Source organism: Podarcis melisellensis, assembly GCF_964234715.1.
Source record: "Podarcis melisellensis genome assembly, chromosome: 7".
Lineage (NCBI taxonomy): Eukaryota > Metazoa > Chordata > Lepidosauria > Squamata > Lacertidae > Podarcis > Podarcis melisellensis.
Genome location: NC_138539.1, coordinates 2,936,765 through 2,955,279, shown reverse-complemented (window position 1 = coordinate 2,955,279; position 18,515 = coordinate 2,936,765). Strand labels below are relative to the sequence as shown.

General features: G+C 49.5%; 1 protein-coding gene across 1 annotated transcript in view; it reads left to right on the top strand.

Annotated features, from left to right (window-relative positions):
- The first annotated feature begins 8,615 nt into the window (after nt 1–8,615).
- The window catches only part of ZC3H3 (zinc finger CCCH-type containing 3), a 262,076-nt gene continuing 252,176 nt past the window's right edge, over nt 8,616–18,515 (top strand). Inside the window, exons 1-3 of the mRNA XM_081918720.1 lie at nt 8,616–8,757; nt 9,927–11,325; nt 13,342–13,538. Of these exons, the coding sequence (XP_081774846.1) occupies nt 8,712–8,757; nt 9,927–11,325; nt 13,342–13,538 (1,642 nt within the window). The 5' untranslated portion in view covers nt 8,616–8,711. The remainder of the gene's footprint in view (nt 8,758–9,926; nt 11,326–13,341; nt 13,539–18,515) is intronic.

Below are 18,515 nucleotides of genomic sequence, written 5' to 3'. Positions count from 1 at the left end.
AACTACCTGACTTTTAGAAGCCTTGCAGAGGGAAGTTTTAAATGTGTGATGTTTTGCTGTGTTTGAGGTTTCAGTTTATTGAAAGCCACCCAGAGTGGCTGGGGCAACCCAGTCACATGGGTGGCATATTATTATTATTATTAATTATTATTATTATTATTATTCCACCAGGATGGCCCTGCAAAAAATCATCAGGCCTACCAGGCAATGAATGTTGGTGATATTCATATATTTATTACCTTTATCTCTGTTATGTACTGAGTTGAATAGGATCCAGAATGCAGCTGTCTGATTGGTCCTAGAAAAATAGGATCCAGAATGCAGCAGTCTGATTGGTCCGCAGGAGCCACCCAATCCAACTCCGGGTAGAAGTGAATCTGCAACCGGATTGGCCTGCAGGAGAATCCCAGAATTAGCCAATCATGTGGGGCCCATTGTGTAAATAATGTATATAAAAGAGACATTTCGGGGGAACTTCCATTCCTCACTACTCTGAGCTGAATAAAGAGCACAAAATCCACGCTTGACTCCGAGTATATTTCAGTCTCCGTATCAGCCCTCTAAGGAGCTGCGGGCAGGTGGTTCCTATAAGAAGAGAAGAAGAGTTTGGATTTGATACCCCGCTTTATCACTACCCGAAGGAGTCTCAAAGCGGCTAACATTCTCCTTTCCCTTCCTCCCCCACAACAAACACTTTGTGAGGTGAGTGAGGCTGAGAGACTTCAGAGAAGTGTGACTGGCCCAAGGTCACCCAGCAGCTGCATGTGGAGGAGCGGGGAAGTGAACCCGGTTCACCAGATTACGAGTCTACCGCTCTTAACCACTACACCATACTGCCCATCTCATCCTCACAACAGCCCTGTGAGGACTAGGGTGAGAGTTGGTGGCTGGGCAAGTGAAGACCTATGGATAACGAGAGCAGCAAGGGCAGCAACTGGAACTTCCTTTGTGCCCCAGGCTGCCAGTTGTGCCCAGGCAAAGATCTGCAATTTGTAGCCCCCCAAGACATGCTTTTTCCAATAGGGATGTGGCTCAGCAAAAGGGTGGCTGTGCTCCTAAGAGTCCCAGGGGCCAGGCAGAGAAGCCTGGAGTCCGCATTCAGCCTGGGGCCCGGGGCTTCTCGCCCTCTGAACTAGTCCTCTTCCGCCTGCACGCAGACCAGGGCCAGCTCACCCAGGAGACAAGGTGAGGCAGCTGCCTCAGGCGGCAAGATCCACCAGGGCAGCAGATCCCGATGCCAATCTTTCTTCCCCCTGTAATAAACGTAAATCTGCCCTTATTCCCTTATGGGGGACACAAGAGCCCTTGTAGAATCCTTTGCAGGTTCTCCATCGGCCGGAGAAAAGAACAGAGGCCAACCAGAGAATATTGAGAAGCAAAGCAGCTAGTAAGCCTGATCTTTATTGATCTGTTGCAACAGGGTGCTCCCCTCACATGCAGGAGAAGGAGGAGGACCCAGAACCCAGGTGTGCCTGCCCTTATATAGACATTTTAAATTGCCCACCCTGGAGTCCAAGACCACCCCCCAGACACATCATACCTACATCACAGAAAGGGCGGTCTACAACAGAAATTTGAGTGCATTGTTTACCTCCTGTCTGGCAGGTTACCTGTTTAATGGTCACTTGATTGGATACCCTGGGGAGCCTGGCCAGTCATCCTATTCATACACAGATGTACCCTTAAGACAGGATTTGTGAGCGAAAAGACAATGGGGAGGCTCCCCCACCTCCTCCCTCCTTGCAGAGAAAACATTTGGTCAATTTGGAAGTGAAAATGGTTTCAGTGCGGTCCTCCTGTGCTGCTCCAGGCATACACACCTATGTATGTTCTTGGTTGGTACATATATATATATATATATATATATATATATGACCTTAAATTTTTTATTTCACCCCCTTGCTCCTGATGTAAAATCCTCCCTCCCCCCCCTTCTTTCCTGGTGGGGGGGCATCATTTTGGGGTCTGCCTCAGCTGTATACTCTCCAAGTGTCCCTATTTTCTAGGGACAGTCCTGGAATTACAGAAGCCATCCCAATTTATGATTTGATCCTGGAAATGTCCTGCTTTTCCTTTTTCCTCCCCTCTACATCTTGGAGAGCAGTTAAAAGTGATGTGTGTCTAGGTACAAAAACAGAGTTCCTGTTTATACTGAAAATAAAATACTTAGCACCCAATGAAGGAAATGGTGGATCTGGCATACGAAGACCTTCCTATAATTTTGGAGGAAAACGTCAACAATTTAAACGATTTAATTGCAATGCTACAGCAGACAGCCATTTCTTAGGAAATGCGTGGAGGGTTTATTCCTTTCTTGTTAATGGAGCCTCACAGTGTCTACTCAGGGGTAAGCCCCACTGCAGTCAATGGAGCTTACTCCCATGTAAGTTGCAGTCCTACAGTGCTATCCTCTGCATTTTTACTCGGAACTAAATCCCACTGAGTTCAATTGGATTTACTCTCTGGTATGTTCCTGATTATTCTCACCATTTCTATCATCATCATCATATTATATCCCATCTTTTTCCCAGACAGGAACTCAAGGCAGCTCACAGCTAAAATCAGGGTTGCCATGTCCTCTTTTCTCAAGACACGAGTCATCACAGTGATCCATAGTTAAAAGTAAGGTAAAGGTAAAGGGACCCCTGACCATTAGGTCCAGTCGTGACCGATTCTGGGGTTGCAGCGCTCATCTCACTTTATTGGCCAAGGGAGCCGGCATACAGCTTCTGGGTCATGTGGCCAGCATGACTAAGCCGCTTCTGGCAAACCAGAGCAGTGCACGGAAAAGCCGTTTACCTTCCCACCGGAGCGGTACCTATTTATCTCCTTGCACTTTGACTTGCTTTTGAACTGCTAGGCTGGCAGGAGCAGGGACCGAGCAACAGGAGCCCACCCCGTTGCGGGGATTTGAGCTACCGACCTTCTGATCAGCAAGTCCTAGGCTCTGTGGTTTAACCCACAGCGCCACCAGCGTCCCATAGTTAAAAGTAGAGGTTGGCAAATGTGTCCTCTTTTCCGCTCTTCAAAATAGGGCAACCCTAATTGTTAGAATTCCTGTAAATGATTCCTTCCCCTGCACATTTTTTCTTCACAACAATCCTGCGAGGTAGGTCAGGCTGAGAGCTTGTCAATGGCTCAAGGAGACAGATCTAGATGTGTACATGTCTTCTAGGAGTGTGGGAGATCAATGCTTCCTGATGGAGAACAGGATGCCACCATTTTCACTGGAGAAATGTTGGAGGGTATGAAAATGCCCAAATGTCTTGGGCTGCCCTGACCTAGACGGACTCTCACAAGAGCAATTCAAGATTCAATCCAAAGGCTCCCACAGAGAAGCAGTAGCAGAATAGAATAGAATATAATTTTTATTTATACCCCGCCCATCTGGCTGGGTTTCCCCAGCCACTCTGGGCGGCTTCCAACAAAATATTAAAATACAGTAATGCATCAAACATTAAAAGCTTCCCTAAACAGGGCTGCCTTCAGATGTCTTCTAAAAATCTGGTAGTTGTTCTTCTCTTTGACATTTAGTGGGAGGGCGTTCCACAGGGCGGGTGCCACTACCAAGAAGGGCCTCTCCCTGGTTCCCTGTAACTTGGCTTCTCACAGCGAGGGAACCGCCAGAAGGCCCTCGGAGCTGGATCTCAGTGTCCAGGCAGAATGATGGGGGTGGAGATGCTCTTTCAGATATACCGGACCAAGGCTGTTTAGGGCTTTAAAGGTCAGCACCAACACTTTGAATTGTGCTCGGAAACGTACTGGGAGCCAATGTAGGTCTTTCAAGACCGGTGTTATATGGTCTCGCTGGCCGCTCCCAGTCACCAGTCTAGCTGCCGCATTCTGGATTGGTTGTAGTTTCCGGGTCACCTTCAAAGGTAGCCCCACGTAGAGCGCATTGCAGTAGTCCAAGCGGGAGATAACCAGGGCATGCACCACTCTGGCGAGACAGTCCGCAGGCAGGGAGGGTCTCATGCTGCGTACCAGATGGAGCTGGTAAACAACTGCCCTGGACACAGAATTGACCTGAGCCTCCATGGACATCTGTGAGTCCAAAATGACTCTCAGGCTGCGCACCTGGTCCTTCAGGGGCACAGTTACTCCATTCAGGACCAGGGAGTCCTCCACACCCACCCACCTCCTTTCCCCAAAAAACAGTGCTTCTCTCTTGTCAGGATTCAACCTCAATCTGTTAGCCACCATCCATCCTCTAACTGCCTCCAGGCACTCACATGAGCAGAACACCTGTCTGGGTATCTCTGGGATTCGAGGTATTTTTCCCCACAAAACCCCTCCCAAATATCCTTCAAAACAAACAAACAGACCTGGATTCTGTTTGCAGCTGCCTGCCTGGTGCCAACCATCTTCTCTAACCGCCGCCACTCCCTCCCCTCTCAGGTCTCCACAACCTGCTGGCTCAGCTTTTCACCAACTTGAACATTTTTTTTTTAAATTTCTTTATTTCTTTTGCTTTTCTCAGCAAATTTCTCATAAGCCACCGAGAGACTCCCACAGCCTGAACCTCGACTGATGAGGCTCCGATTTCAGATGTGTGAGCCAGCTAATTGGGTCCTAGCACATGCTTGTTGCAAGATTCATCGTTCTGGGCGAGGCTGGACTCATTAGGAGGATTAGCGCCCTGCTTATTTGCAAGCTGAATTAGGCAATTTAATTTTCCTTAAACATGCCACCTTCCCTAGGGTATGTTCTGGCACGCAGGCCCTCCTGCTAACGCAGTGTCAAAAGACGCTGCTTGCTTTTTTGAAAAGCGCTCCCCCCCCCCCGCAAGGTAGACTCACAAAACAAGGGGCGTCGTGAGTGGCAGAAGGTGTCAGTGAAACCTTTGGAAGGTAATGGAGTTTTAACACAAACCCAAAGAGATGAATGTTTCTCAGGGGGTGCTAGTTAAGGATGAAATGATGGAAGGAGAATGTGTTGGTTTTTTTTTTAAAAAAGGGTTACACGTCACCCCAATATCAGAGCAGCAAAAGAATCCAGGGCTTCCAAGCACTTATCCAGTTTGGATCGAAGGTCAGCGGAGAGGATTGTGGCGTCTTTGGGTATATGGTTTTGTTCGCACGCATATACAACCCAAGCATAAGATGTGTGGGGGAGGCAGTGGCGTAGCGTGGGTTGTCAGCACCCGGGGCAAGGCAAGTAATTTGCGCCCCCTAACCCATGGATTTGCGCCCCCTAACCCATGGATTTGCGCCCCCTAACCCTAACCCCCAGATGTTGCCCCCAGTGCAGCCGGGCACCCCCCACGCTACGCCACAGGTTCCAGTCTATTTCCAGCTCTGATCAAACCAAGCCTGATGAGGAACGGTTGAAGGATCTGGGTATGTTTAGCTTGGAAAAGAGACTGAGAGGAGAGAGGATTGTTGTTGTTCAGTTGTTTAGTCGTGTCTGACTCTTCGTGACCCCCATGGACCAGAGCACGCCAGGCACTCCTGTCTTCCACTGCTTCCCGCAGTTTGGTCAAACTCACGCTGGAAGCTTCAATAACACTGTCCCACCATCTCGTCCTCTGTCGTCCCCTTCTCCTTGTGCCCTCCATCTTTCCCAGCATCAGGGTCTTTTCCAGGGAGTCTTCTCTTCTCATGAGGTGGCCAAAGTCTTGGAGCCTCAGCTTCAGGATCTGTCCTTCCAGTGAGCACTCAAGAACACTGTCCAACCTGGAGCAGGAACCAGCAAGCCACTCCAGTGTCCCTGCCAAGAAAACTCCATGGACAAAGACAACAGGAGATAGAATAGACATCTGCAAATATCTCATGGAAGAGGGTGCAAGCTTGTTTTCTCCAGCTCTGGAGGGTAGGACTCGGACCGGTGATTCAAGTTATGAGAACAGAGATTCTGACTGACATACGGAAAACCTTTTTGACAGTAAGAGCTGTTTGACCATGGGATAGAAGGTGGTGGAGTCTCCTTCCTTGGAGGTTGTTAAGCAGAGGCTGGATGGTCATCTGTCATGGATGCTTTAGATGAGATTCCGGCATTACTGGGGGTCGGACTAGATGACCCTCCAGGTTCCCTTCCAACTCTTCGATTCTGTGATCCCATACTGGCTATTGTTTTCCTACCTAGCAGCTAGGAAAGGGGGTGCAGGAAAGGCCCACCTCTTAGCCTGGAGGTCACCATCACTCAGTCGCAGCTCTTGCAGCCCAACTCATTCTTTTGTGATGCTGTTGAGGATACAAGTGGCCAAGTCTTACAAAGAGCTCATCAAACTAGCGTATTTTTTGCTCTATAAGACTCACTTTCCCCCTCCTAAAAAGTAAGGGGGAATGTGTGTGCGTCTTATGGAGCGAATGCAGGCTGCGCAGCTATCCCAGAAGCCAGAACAGCAAGAGGGATCGCTGATTTCACTGTGCAGCGATCCCTCTTGTTGTTCTGGCTTCTGAGATTCAGAATATTTTTTTTCTTGTTTTCCTCCTCCAAAAACTAGGTGCGTCTTGTGGTCTGGTGCGTCTTATAGAGCGAAAAATACGGTAGTTCAGCAACCTCCTCTATTAAGAGTCTCACCCTCACTGGCTACAGGAGCTCAAGAACTGGAAGGTACTCAGGGCACCATCCAGATCAGGCACCCCCAAACTCGGCCCTCCAGATGTTTTGGGACCACAACTCCCATCACCCCTAGCTAACAGGACCCACTGTCAGGGATGATGGGAATTATAGTCCCCAAAACATCTGGAGTTTGGAGATGCCAGATCCAGGTTGACCTCTCTCGAAACCCGCAACAATAATATTCATCTTATGTAAAATAGAGCCTACAGATAAAAACAAACACGAATGGCATAGCCGATGTGGCTAGTAGCCACCAATAGCCCTCCATGGATTTGCCCAGCACTCTTTCAAAGCCATCCAAATTCGGTGTCCATCGCTGCCTCCTGTGGCAGAGAGTTCCACAGGTTAACAGTGTGCTGGGTGAAGAAGGACTTATCTGCCCAGAATCCAGCAGCATCTCAGCTTCGTTTAATGTCTGGGACTCCTGGCGTTCCACAGGGCGGGTGCCACTACCGAGAAGGCCCTCCGCCTGGTTCCCTGTAACTTCTCGCAATGAGGGAACCACCAGAAGGCCCTCAGCGCTGGACCTCAGTGTCTGGGCAGAACAATGGGGGTGGAGACGCTCCTTCAGGTATACTGGGCCGAGGCCGTTTAGGGTTTTCAAGGTCAGCACCAGCACTTTGAATTGTGCTCGGAAACCTATTGGGAGCCAGTGTAGGTCTTTCAGGACCGACCGATGTTATGTGGTCCTGGCGGCCACTCCCAGTCACCAGTTTAGCTACCACATTCTGGATTAGTTGTAGTTTCCGGGTCACCATCAAAGGTAGCCCCACATAGAGCGCATTGCAGTAGTCCAAGCGGGAGATAACCAGAGCATGCACCACTCTGGCGAGACCGTCTGCGGGCAGGGAGGGTCTCAGCCTGAGTAACAGATGGAGCTGATAAACAACTGCCCTGGACACAGAATTCACCTGTGCCTCCAAAAGGACTCTCAGGCTGCGCACCTGGTCCTTCAGGGGCACAGTTGCCCCATTCAGGACCAGGGAGTCCTCCACACCCGCCCACCTCCTGTCCCCCAAGAACAGTATTTCTGTCCTGTCAGGATTCAACCTCAATCTGTTAGCCGCCATCAGTGGCAAAGGGGTAAAGGGACCCCTGACTGTTAGGTCCAGTCGTGGCCGACTCTGGGGTTGCGGCGCTCATCTCGCTTTATTGGCCAAGGGAGCTGGCGTACAGCTTCCGGGTCATGTGGCCAGCAGGACCAAGCCACTTCTGGTGAACCAGAGCAAAGCATGGAAACACCGTTTACCTTCCTGCCAGAGCGGTACCTCTTTATCTACTTGCACTTTGACGTGTTTTCGAACTGCTAGGTTGGCAGGAGCAGGGACCGAGCAACGGGAGCCAGTGGCGTAGCGTGGGTTGTCAGCACCCGGGGCAAGGCAAGTAATTTGCGCCCCCTAACCCGTGGATTTGCGCCCCCTAACCCCCAGATGTTGCGCCCGGTGCGGCCGGCTCCCCCTGCACCCCCCACGCTACGCCATCCATCCTCCAACCGCCTCCAGACACTCACACAATAAAGTGCTAGTCTCTGCCTTACTGTACTGCAGGGGGTTGGACTAGATGACCCTGGGAGGGCCCTTCCAACTCTACAATTCTGTGGTTCTGGAAATCCTTGTGGGTTTCCCTGGAGGCACCTGGCCGACCCGTGTTGACAGCAGGACCCTGCCAGGAAAGACCGGCTGCCTGCGACCCTTAGGCAAAGCGTGGAAAGCGCAGCCACGCAAATCACACAGAGGTCAGTCAAATCCAAAGCCTGAGCGCCGCAGAACTTAATGAATCGCCTTAGGACACTTCCGGTTCTCAATCGGCAGGGCCTGAGGCGGGGATGATGGGTGAGTGAGTGGCGGCAGCGACCAATCCCGAGTGCCCTGCGTAGGTATAGAAGCATCGGCGGTCCCGTTCGGCGCCGCGCTTTTTGCGCGTCCCCGCATTTCGTAGCCGCGCTCGAGTGGAAACCGGAAGTGTGTGGCCGCACGCATATCTCCTGGAAGGGCAAGAAAGAAAACCGCCGGGCGCGCGGGGCGATGACGTACACGGAAGCGGACGGAGCTGTGGGCCTGGAGGCGGCGCGCAGCAGTGACGTCCGGGGCAGGTAGGCGAGGAATTGCCGGCTGAGGCAGCAGCGGGAAGAGCCGGAAGAGCCGGGGATGGAGGAGAAGGAGCAGCTGAGGCGCCAGATTCGCCTGCTGCAAGGTGAGGGACCCAGGCGTCCGGGGGGGGGGTTGGGCCCGAGGGGAGGGGGGCGAGGGGCTTACTCTATTATTATTATTATTATTATTATTATTATTATTATTATTATTATTTGAATATATATACCGCCCTATACCCCGAGGTCTCAGGGCGGTTCAACTCCTGCCCCTGCCCCAAGGGGCTTACTCTATTATTATTATTATTATTGTTGTTGTTGTTGTTGTTGTTGTTGTTGTTGTTGTTGTTGTTGTTGTTATTGCACTCTTCTTCTTCAATACAACACATTGATATTATTATCATTGCTCCAACAATAGTATCACAGTGGTACCTCGGGTTACTTATGCTTCAGGTTACATACGCTTCAGGTTACAGACTCCGCTAACCCTGAAATAGTGCTTCAGTTTAAGAACTTTGCTTCAGGATAAGAACAGAAATCGTGCTCCGGCGGCGCAGCAGCAGCAGGAGGCCCCATTAGCTAAAGTGGTGCTTCAGGTTAAGAACAGTTTCAGGTTAAGAACGGACCTCCAGAATGAATTAAGTACTTAACCCGAGGTACCACTGTATACTGCCCTATACCCAGAGGTCTCAGGGCGGTTCAACTCCGGTCCCTGCCCCAAGAGGCTTAAGTAAAGGTAAAGGGACCCCTGACCATTAGGTCCAGTCATGACTGACTCTGGGGTTGCAGCGCTCATCTCGCTTTATTGGCCAAGGGAGCCGGCGTACAGCTTCCGGGTCATGTGGCCAGCAGGACTAAGCCGCTTCTGGCGAACCAGAGCAGCGGATGGAAACCCCATTTACCTTCCCACCGGAACGGTACCTATTTATCTACTTGTACTTTGACGTGCTTTCGAACTGCTAGGTGGGCAGGAGCAGGGACCGAGCAATGGGAGCTCACCCCGTCGCGGGGCAGGTAGGTTTAAATGTATTTGGGTTTGGTCGTCGATTATTTTTTTTGGGTATTGTAATGGGGCTTCATATGTTCTGTTCATTCGGGTGGGATGGAATATGACTTCTTACAGGTAGGGCTACATCCTGCCGAAACATGCATGATGCCGATCTATGCGGGACATGTCTTGGTTTGGAAATAAAATCGTGTTGCAGATCCTTCAAGGTACTGCTGGAGGGATGCTTGAAGGCATAACTAATGGAATCTTTTCCTTCTCTCCTTCTAGGTCTCATCAACAACCATAAAAACATCCATGGGAATACACCAATTGCCCCACCTGCCCCAGCGCCTCAGTGGCAGAATCCCAGGCTGCCTGCCTTTAGCAGCCAGGGTGCTTTCTCTGCTAGATATTCCCAGCAAAGCCAGAGAGATTTTCAGCCTCGCCAGAGTGCTCCGAACGCCTGGAGAAAGAAATATTCTCTAGTCAATGTCCCGCCTCGGCCGGCACTTTGTTCTGGAACCAGCATTTCTGCTAGTGCCTCTCGGACCAGCCTGAGCCACGCAAGCCCTGAGGCAGCTGAGCCACAGGCCGCGCTCTCGGGAAGAAGCGTAAGCCTCAGTGCAGACGGAAATATCGTCGTTGGGGTGCAGGCTGGCTCGGCAGCGGCCAGCACTGCTGCCCCAGGATCCCATCTGAGCTCTGCGGAAGCGACAGAAGGCCCAGCTGTGTCTAGAGGATGCGTGAGCAGGACTGCTTGGCCTTCGGGTGCTGGCTCGAAAAAGACTAAAGCACTGAGCGCCTCCACCTTGCCTCACTCGCTGCCTTGCAAGGCCTTTGCTAAGGAGAAGGTTGACATGCCTGCCGAGTGTTGGAAGGAGCCTTCTGTTCAGGGTGAATCGGAATCGGCCCCGGACTTGTGCAGGACTATCAGTGAGAGCGCCGTTACGTTGAAATCTGAGCCTCAGCAGCAGCCCCTGACATTGCCTGATCATAAAGCGAGTGGTCTGTTGGTGAGGAAGGAACCAGCACCAGAGGTTCCAGCCCTGCGTAGTTCGCAGCAAACGCCTGCAGTGACGGAGAAGCCCAGCGCGCTGAGGCTTGCTGAGAAGTCTGCTGCTGCTTCGACTTGGGAAGTTCCTTCAGCTGTTGGGACGAGCCTCTCCAAGGACAAACATTCAGCACCTGCTCTTCATGGAGCTCCTACCTCGCCGGCCTCCATCAAGTCTCCAAAGTTCAGGAAGAACAACTACACGTGGGTGGCCAATCCGAGCAAATCGCCCCGTACTGTGAAAAAATGGGCTGCCCCCAGAGCCTCTGAAAATGCACGCAAGTTTGCTGTGGGTGCAGAGAGAAGTCCCAAGTTACTCCCGAAGGGGGAATCGGGAGCAAAGCAAAAGAAATCCAACCCGCAGTCCAAGCTGGGGATTTCTTCCAGCCTGTACAAGTGGAAGGCCTCCAGTCTCCCGCTGTCTCCGTCTCCATCCACCTCTGCGTTCACGTGGCGGCGTAAGGAATGTGTTGGGCTTGGAGTTTCTCCTTCTGTGGGAGCTGGCGCTTCCCTTCAGACTGTGAGACGTGGGCCTCTTGGTCACGGTAGCCCCAGATCACCCTCTGGGAATAGTGGGTCTTTTAGTTACAAATTGAAGAGCCGGACCAAAATCATCAAGAGGAAGGGAAACGCCTGGTAAGTTACTGGTTGCGTTGGGAGAAATTCCCAAGACTTTCTCCTGGAGCAGGCATGTCCAACAGGTGGATCGTGATCTACCAGTAGATCGCGGGGTGTCTATGGCAGATGATGCTTAGTGATCTCTGCCTCCGCCCCCCCACAAAAAAGGCTCAACAACTTTGCCTGTCAGTAACAATGGGTAGTATTTTTATAATGTGAGTAGATCGCAGTCTCTTGGGAGTTGAATGTGCCTGCCCTACAGTAATGCTTACCACTCCAATGCAGCTGCTGGGGCACATGAAAACACTTGTTTTTGCATTGCAGTGTGGAATGAGCTCTGTCGGGGCCTGGGGATGAGAGATCAGGTGGGTTGTATGTTTGGGGCACTAGACGTGTCTGGGTAGGTAAAGCAGCGAGCAAATTCATGACAACTGTGGGATCCACTCTAGCTGGGAAAATGCTTCCCAGTTTTTTTCACCTGCTAGATTCTAATTTCTACAAGTACATATAGTACCATATTTTTTGCCCTATAAGACTCACTTTTTCCCTCCTAAAAAGTAAGGGGAAATGTGTGTGCGTCTTATGGAGCGAATACAGGCTGCGCAGCTATCCCAGAAGCCAGAACAGCATGAGGGATCGCTGCTTTCACTGTGCAGCAATCCCTCTTGCTGTTCTGGCTTCTGAGATTCAGAATATTTTTTTTCTTGTTTTCCTCCTCCAAAAACTAGGTGCGTCTTGTGGTCTGGTGCATCTTATAGAGCGAAAAATACGGTATCTGGTTATTTTTCCCCCCTGGCCTGAAGTCCAGAGTCTTAGGTACAAGAACACATAAGGGCACGTACCATTTCAGAATGCAGATATTAGGAGTGCATGAGTGCATAATTCCGCACATCAGAAACATCCTTCCTCTAGAAAGCTAGCATGCCAGGTTGAAGAATTGTAGCCTAAGCTATTCCCTGGTGTGCTGTCGGTGTGCATGGAACATTAAGACATGCGATTCGCCTGTGTGAGGTTTTATGGTGGTTGCCTTCAAATATCTACCCTTGTGTATTTCGTATTTCTTTCTTGTGGTCCCTAGTCCCTAACCCTCTGCTTCCATGTATTCCACCGCACACCCCGATGTTCTTTGATTCTAGTTTGCAGGGCTAAACATGTAGATCAGATTTTGCACAATTTCTTACACAAAAACCAAGTAACATTCAGTCTGCTGCTGCAACTTATTGCAACTACAGAACATGAGTTTTTGGATTATTGGTCCCCCTTCACCACTTTCTAGTGCAGTGTTGGAAAGATGGGCTGGTACCTGTGATTATTTTACCAGCACCACTTCGTAATGAACACTATGCTGCTGTTGTTGTTGTTTAGTTGTGTCCGACTCTTTGTGACCCCATGGACCAGAGCACGCCAGGCACTCCTGTCTTCCGCTGCCTCCCGCAGTTTGGTCAAACTCATGCTGGTAGCTTCGAGAACACTGTCCCACCATCTCATCCTCTGTCGTCCCCTTCTCCTTGTGATCTTTCCCAACATCAGGTCTTTTCCAGGGAGTCTTCTCTTCTCATGAGGTGGCCAAAGTATTGGAGCCTCAGCTTCAGGATCTGTCCTTCCAGTGAGCACTCAGGGCTGATTTCCTTAAGAATGGAGAGGTTTGATCTTCTTGCAGTCCAAGGGACTCTCAAGAGTTTCCTCCAGCACCATAATTCAAAAGCATCAATTCTATATTACTATACTATACACTGTACTACTGAGCAGTATAAATATGCAGAACATATAACTTTCATTGGATTTGCTTTTTGTAAGAAGGATCTGGAAGGTGGATGAAGCTCCATTCATCTGTGAGTGTATCTGAGTCACCTTTCTCTATGAGGCTGCTGGGTTGAATCATTCCTGCAGCTGCCTGGAGCCCTGATAGCATAAAAGGGGTTTTGGCTGAGAGCTCCCCCCCACCATGTGAGACTTCCCTATGAATCTGCTCATGGTCTGAGTGTGATGTGCTTGAGGACTACACCACAGTGACTGCTTCTGTTGTCCTTCCAGCTCCCCGACTGATAAGAGGAGCCCGTCCTTCCCTACCGTGCTTCTGAGAAGCCGCTATTGTCTCAGGAAAAGGAACTCTCCTCGGGGAAGGGGATCGCCCACTGCCAGGAAAGCCGGATCCAAAGGCCTGGTGCAGATTGGCAAGCACAGGCTACGCCGGCTGCCGGCATCCCGGACCCACCTTTTGGCCAAAGAAGGTAAGAACAAGCTTGGAAATCTGTTTCTTGGTTTACTGTTGTGCTTTTTAATATGCCAGCGCCTTGTCTTGGGAACTCCTGTTGGTCTGGTTCGGAGAAGCCTGGTGTTGGTTGAGATTCTCTCTCTTGCTTTGGCCAACTCTGCTGGAAGAGTTGGAGACCTGGCTGCGAGACTCCTTTCCCTAACAAAGATTTAAAAACTGGATTGTGGTTGCACATATTGGTCACGTGTGCTTACGTATCTTACGTGTGGTGTAGTGGTTAAGAGCAGTAGACTCGTAATCTGGCGAACCGGGTTCGAGTCTCCGCTCCTCCACATGCAGCTGCTGGGTGACCTTGGGCCATAGCTGTCAACGTTTCCCATTTTTAAGGGAAATTCCCTTATTCCGAATAGGATTCCTCGCAAGAAAAGGGAAAAGATGACAGCTATGCCTTAGGCTAGTCACACTTCTCTGAAGTCTCTCAGCCCCACTCACTCACAGAGTGTTTGTTGTGGGGGAGGAAGGGAAAAGAGAATGTTAGCCGCTCTGAGACTCCTTCGGGTAGTGATAAAGCAGGGTATCAAATTCAAACTCTTCTTCTTCATGTGGCTTGGCCATGGCCTCTGTGTGATTTTTTCCTGGAAAGCCGGCAGTGTAAGCCACCGATTTGCTTTTCCAGCCCAACTGAACCGTATCTCGTTCCATTTCTTTGAGCATTCTGTGCCTTTGGCATGACTTTTGAGCCGACTGCCCCCAAAATGGCAGCTAAACATTTCGTTTTAGTGACTGTGGTCCTGGTTTAAAGAGCCATTTGGCTTGTAGCTTAACACATCTCAATTTCTAATACCGGCTGGGGGTTGGGGTGCTGTGGGAGGGAATGGGGCTAGATTGTATTTTACTGATTTCTGAACTTCCTAGATGGTATGGGCAGGATAATGCAATGCAAAAAACAACCTCCTGCTACCTGGTAGTGCTTTGGGTTAGGAGTCCCTCTGGGCTCAGTCACCATCTTGAGTGCCAGGTTGATGTGAAGTAATCATGTACGCTTATTTATAAAAAGTGAAGGCGGGGCATTATTATTTTGTAGATTAAAAAACACCGAAGCGTTGCACACAAATGCCCGAGTGCCTTGTTTGCTTGTTAAAGGGTTCTAGAAATTGTTCTGGTGTCTCCAGGATGCTCAGTTCCTCGTATGGAATTAATCCAAGTAAATGTTGTAAAGCCAAGCCTAACATCCCTGAGCAATTCAAGGTAGTTATGCACTCTTTAATGTGTTTGGCAAAGTTAAGAAAAAACTAGAGTAGTTTTGCTTTTAGGAAGAAGTGACTGCTTTTTGTAGCGCATCACTCTTTGTTGTTCACTTTCTCGCCACTGTCACTCCACCTGTATACATGTTGATTTATCACCAACTAAGTACACTAAAGAGGCAGACTCTTAACCAGGGAGTATTTTGGGAAGTGTCATCCTGGAATTTCTTGGCAACTGGGTGGTTTTTGTAGCTGTTTCTTGAGGGTTGGCCAAGTGCGGAACACTTGTAATCTTCTGGCAGTTTCACAGTTCTGAAAAGAGGCTGCTGCACCGGTAACTATTATGTGTGACTTCTTTTCAAGAATAAACTTCCCACACTCCTTTCCTCCATACTTTTGAGTCTTTGACATGTGTGACTTCTGACTTTTTAGGCAGCAGTTCTAAACATCTTTGAGTCAGTCAAATTGAACTCAGCGGGACTTACTTCTGAGCAGGCTCACATAGGATCCGGATGTTACAAAGAATGTTGGAATCAGTCCTGACTGCTCCCTAACTCGATGAGCTGCTGGCTTCATTCAGACCAGTGGCTCCCAACTTTTTGGGTATGGCAATCCGCAAGTCCAAATCTACATGAATTTCAGACCTTAGTTCCGGGGTCAGCAAACTTTTTCAGCAGAGGGCCAGTCCACTGTCCCTCAGACCTTGTGGGGGGCTAGACTATATTTTTTGGGGGGGAAAGGAAGGAATTCCTATGCCCCACAAATAACCCAGAGATGCATTTAAAATAAAAGTACACATTCTACTCATGTAAAAACACGCTGATTCCCAGACTGTCTGTGGGCCGGATTGAGAAGGCGATTGGGCTGGATCCAGCCCCCGGGCCTTAGTTTGCCTACTCCTGCCTTAGTTCTTCTCTGCTGCCAACAAGCAGTTCCCAAGGGTTGAAATGTAAGTCTCGACCCTTTCTTATGTTCAGCTGTGAGTGTCAGCACAGCATTAAAATATGCCAACGAAACAAAAATCTGCAAGAGGTATTAATCTCAACCATTAGGGATTGCAAGAAGTAATTATTTTGGGTTTTGCTTATAACCCATGACCCACCTGCACAGGCTTCAAGACCCACAGGGTGGGAAGCACTCATTCCGATGTTTGTATATTGGGTTAGTAAACCAATATATGATTGGGACTTTTGCCTGTGCATGCAACCCTGTCACTACTCTGTTTGCAAAAAGAGTAACTCAAATCAGAAAGTGAAAGGTATGCTCTTGGGACTCTTCTTGGGACTCAAGCTTAACATGAGCCAGCAGTGTGATGCAGCAGCAAAAAATGTGAATGCTGTTCTAGGCTGCATCAACAGAAGTCTAGTGTCCAGATCAAGGGAAGTAACAGTACCACTCTATTCTTCCTTGGTCAGACCACACCTGGAAGACTGTGTCCAGTTCTGGGCATCACAGTCTAAGAAGGATGTTGACAAGCTGGAAGAGCAAACAAGGTGATCAAGGGTCTAGAAGCCAAGCCTTATGAGGAATGGTTGAAGGAACTGGGTATGTTTAGCTCGGAAGAGAGGAGATATGATAGATATCTTCAACTATCTCAAGGGCTTTTCCATGGAAGATGGAGCAAGCTTGTTTTCTCCTGCTCCGGAGGGTAGGACTCGAACCAATGGCTTCAAGCTCCAAGAAAGGAGGCTGTGGACTCTCTTTCCTTGGAGGTTTTAAGCAGAGGTTGGATGGCCATCTGTCATGGAAGCTTTAGCTGAGATTCCTGCATTGCAGGGGGCTGGACTAGATGACCCTTGGGGTCCCTCCCAACTCTACAATTCCATGATTCTCCAGGATCCTCCTTTTGGAAGGCTCAGAGGATAAGTCTTTTCAGTTGTGGCACCCCTTTTGCACAAAGCTCTACCCAGTGAAGTCCTTCTGGATCCTTCATTGACATATTTTCAGCATCTGGTAAAAACTTACCTTTCCCCTCATTACTATGTTGTTTTATGTTAGTTGGGCCTGTGAAGATTTTTGATGCTTGTATGGTTAGTGGTGTTGGTTTGTGGATTTTTAATGACTTGCATGCATTTTCTGTAAAAGTATTTACCACATTTTTCCGTGTATAAGACTAGGTTCCCCCCCTCAAAAATAATGTCCAAAATTAGGGGGCATTTTATACACGGATAGTGTCTTCCCCCATTTTCTTAAATCTGAGTCCCCCAAAATAGGGGGCGTCTTATAGACGGAAAAATACGGTATATTAGAATGTATTTTTGCTTATGCTTATAAATATTTTGCAAGTTGCTTGGGGACATTTTTGTCTAGCAAGTCACTTAATCTCAGATTATTATCGCACCATAGGTAAAGGTAAAGGTAAAGGTACCCCTGCCCGTACGGGCCAGTTTTGCCAGACTCTAGGGTTGCACGCCCATCTCGCTTAAGAGGCCGGGGGCCAGCGCTGTCTGCAGACACTTCCGGGTCACGTGGCCGGCGTGATAAGCTGCATCTGGCGAGCCAGCGCAGCACACGGAACGCCGTTTACCTTCCCGCTGGTAAGCGGTCCCTATTTATCTACTTGCACCCGGAGGTGCTTTCGAACTGCTAGGTTGGCAGGCGCTGGGACCGAACGACGGGAGCGCACCCCGCCGTGGGGATTCGAACCGCCGACCTGACGATCGGCAAGTCCTAGGCGCTGAGGTTTTACCCACAGCGCCACCTGCGTCCCAACCCATCGCACCATAGTTTTCTTTTTTATGGTCCCAAACAGGAAGCCTTGGTTGCCAGCACTGGAACAAATCAGGATATCAAACCAACTTTAAGCTGTAGTTTAATATCACGACTTCTTCCCTAACTGGTCGCCACAGGTTTTTTTTTTGCTTTGGACGAAACAGGAACAAACAAAAATGTTGTGTGACCTCTGTGTATGTGCAAGTTGTTTGCCAGACCTTTGTGTTGATAAATTCAGTGTGTTGAAGGGGAGCATTTGGATTTATGGTGGCTTCAAGAGTGTGCAAAACTGTGTGGGTGGCTTTGGGCAAAATGGGTGATCAGTGGAGCTCCATTTCACGTTTCGCACTGTCTACATGGATGCAGATGCAAGCCAGCTTCTGGTCCAGGCCATCCCAAACCTCTGGTGTAACATGGTGTGAACCAATTCACTGAGCCTTCATCTGGGCTTGTCTAGATACTTGGATGTGACTTTTGGGGCAGTGGGAGGCTGGCATGATCTGGCTTCTGTGAATCACCTTCTGTCTTTTCGGGCGGTTGGCCAAGTGGCGGGTGTCCAATAGCAGGATAGACTATTGACAACAATATATTTTGCCATTTTAGAATGGGCAGAAGCCCACCTCCCCACCCCTGCTTGGAGTTGCAGAACGGTTTGTCGAGGTGGATTCTTAACAGATTATTATCCTTCAGTTCTGTGGTCAGGCTGATGATAACTGTTCAGGTCTCCGACGAATCTGAGATCTTGCTCTTCATGCTTGCAAATTGCAAATAGGGCATGTGCTCTAAGGAGGTTGCCTGGAAACCTATGCTCAAGATCCAGCATCCTTATAAGACACTTTTATGCCTCTCCTGGTATGCCCCACGGAGGACCTTAAGGTCCATAAATAGCAACACCCTCGAGGTCCCGGGCCCTAAGGAAGTCAGATTAGCCTCAACCAGAGCCAGGGCCTTTTCAACACTGGCCCCAGCCTGGTGGAACGCTCTGCCTCATGAGACCAGGGCCCTGCGGGATCTGAATTCTTTCCGCAGGGCCTGTA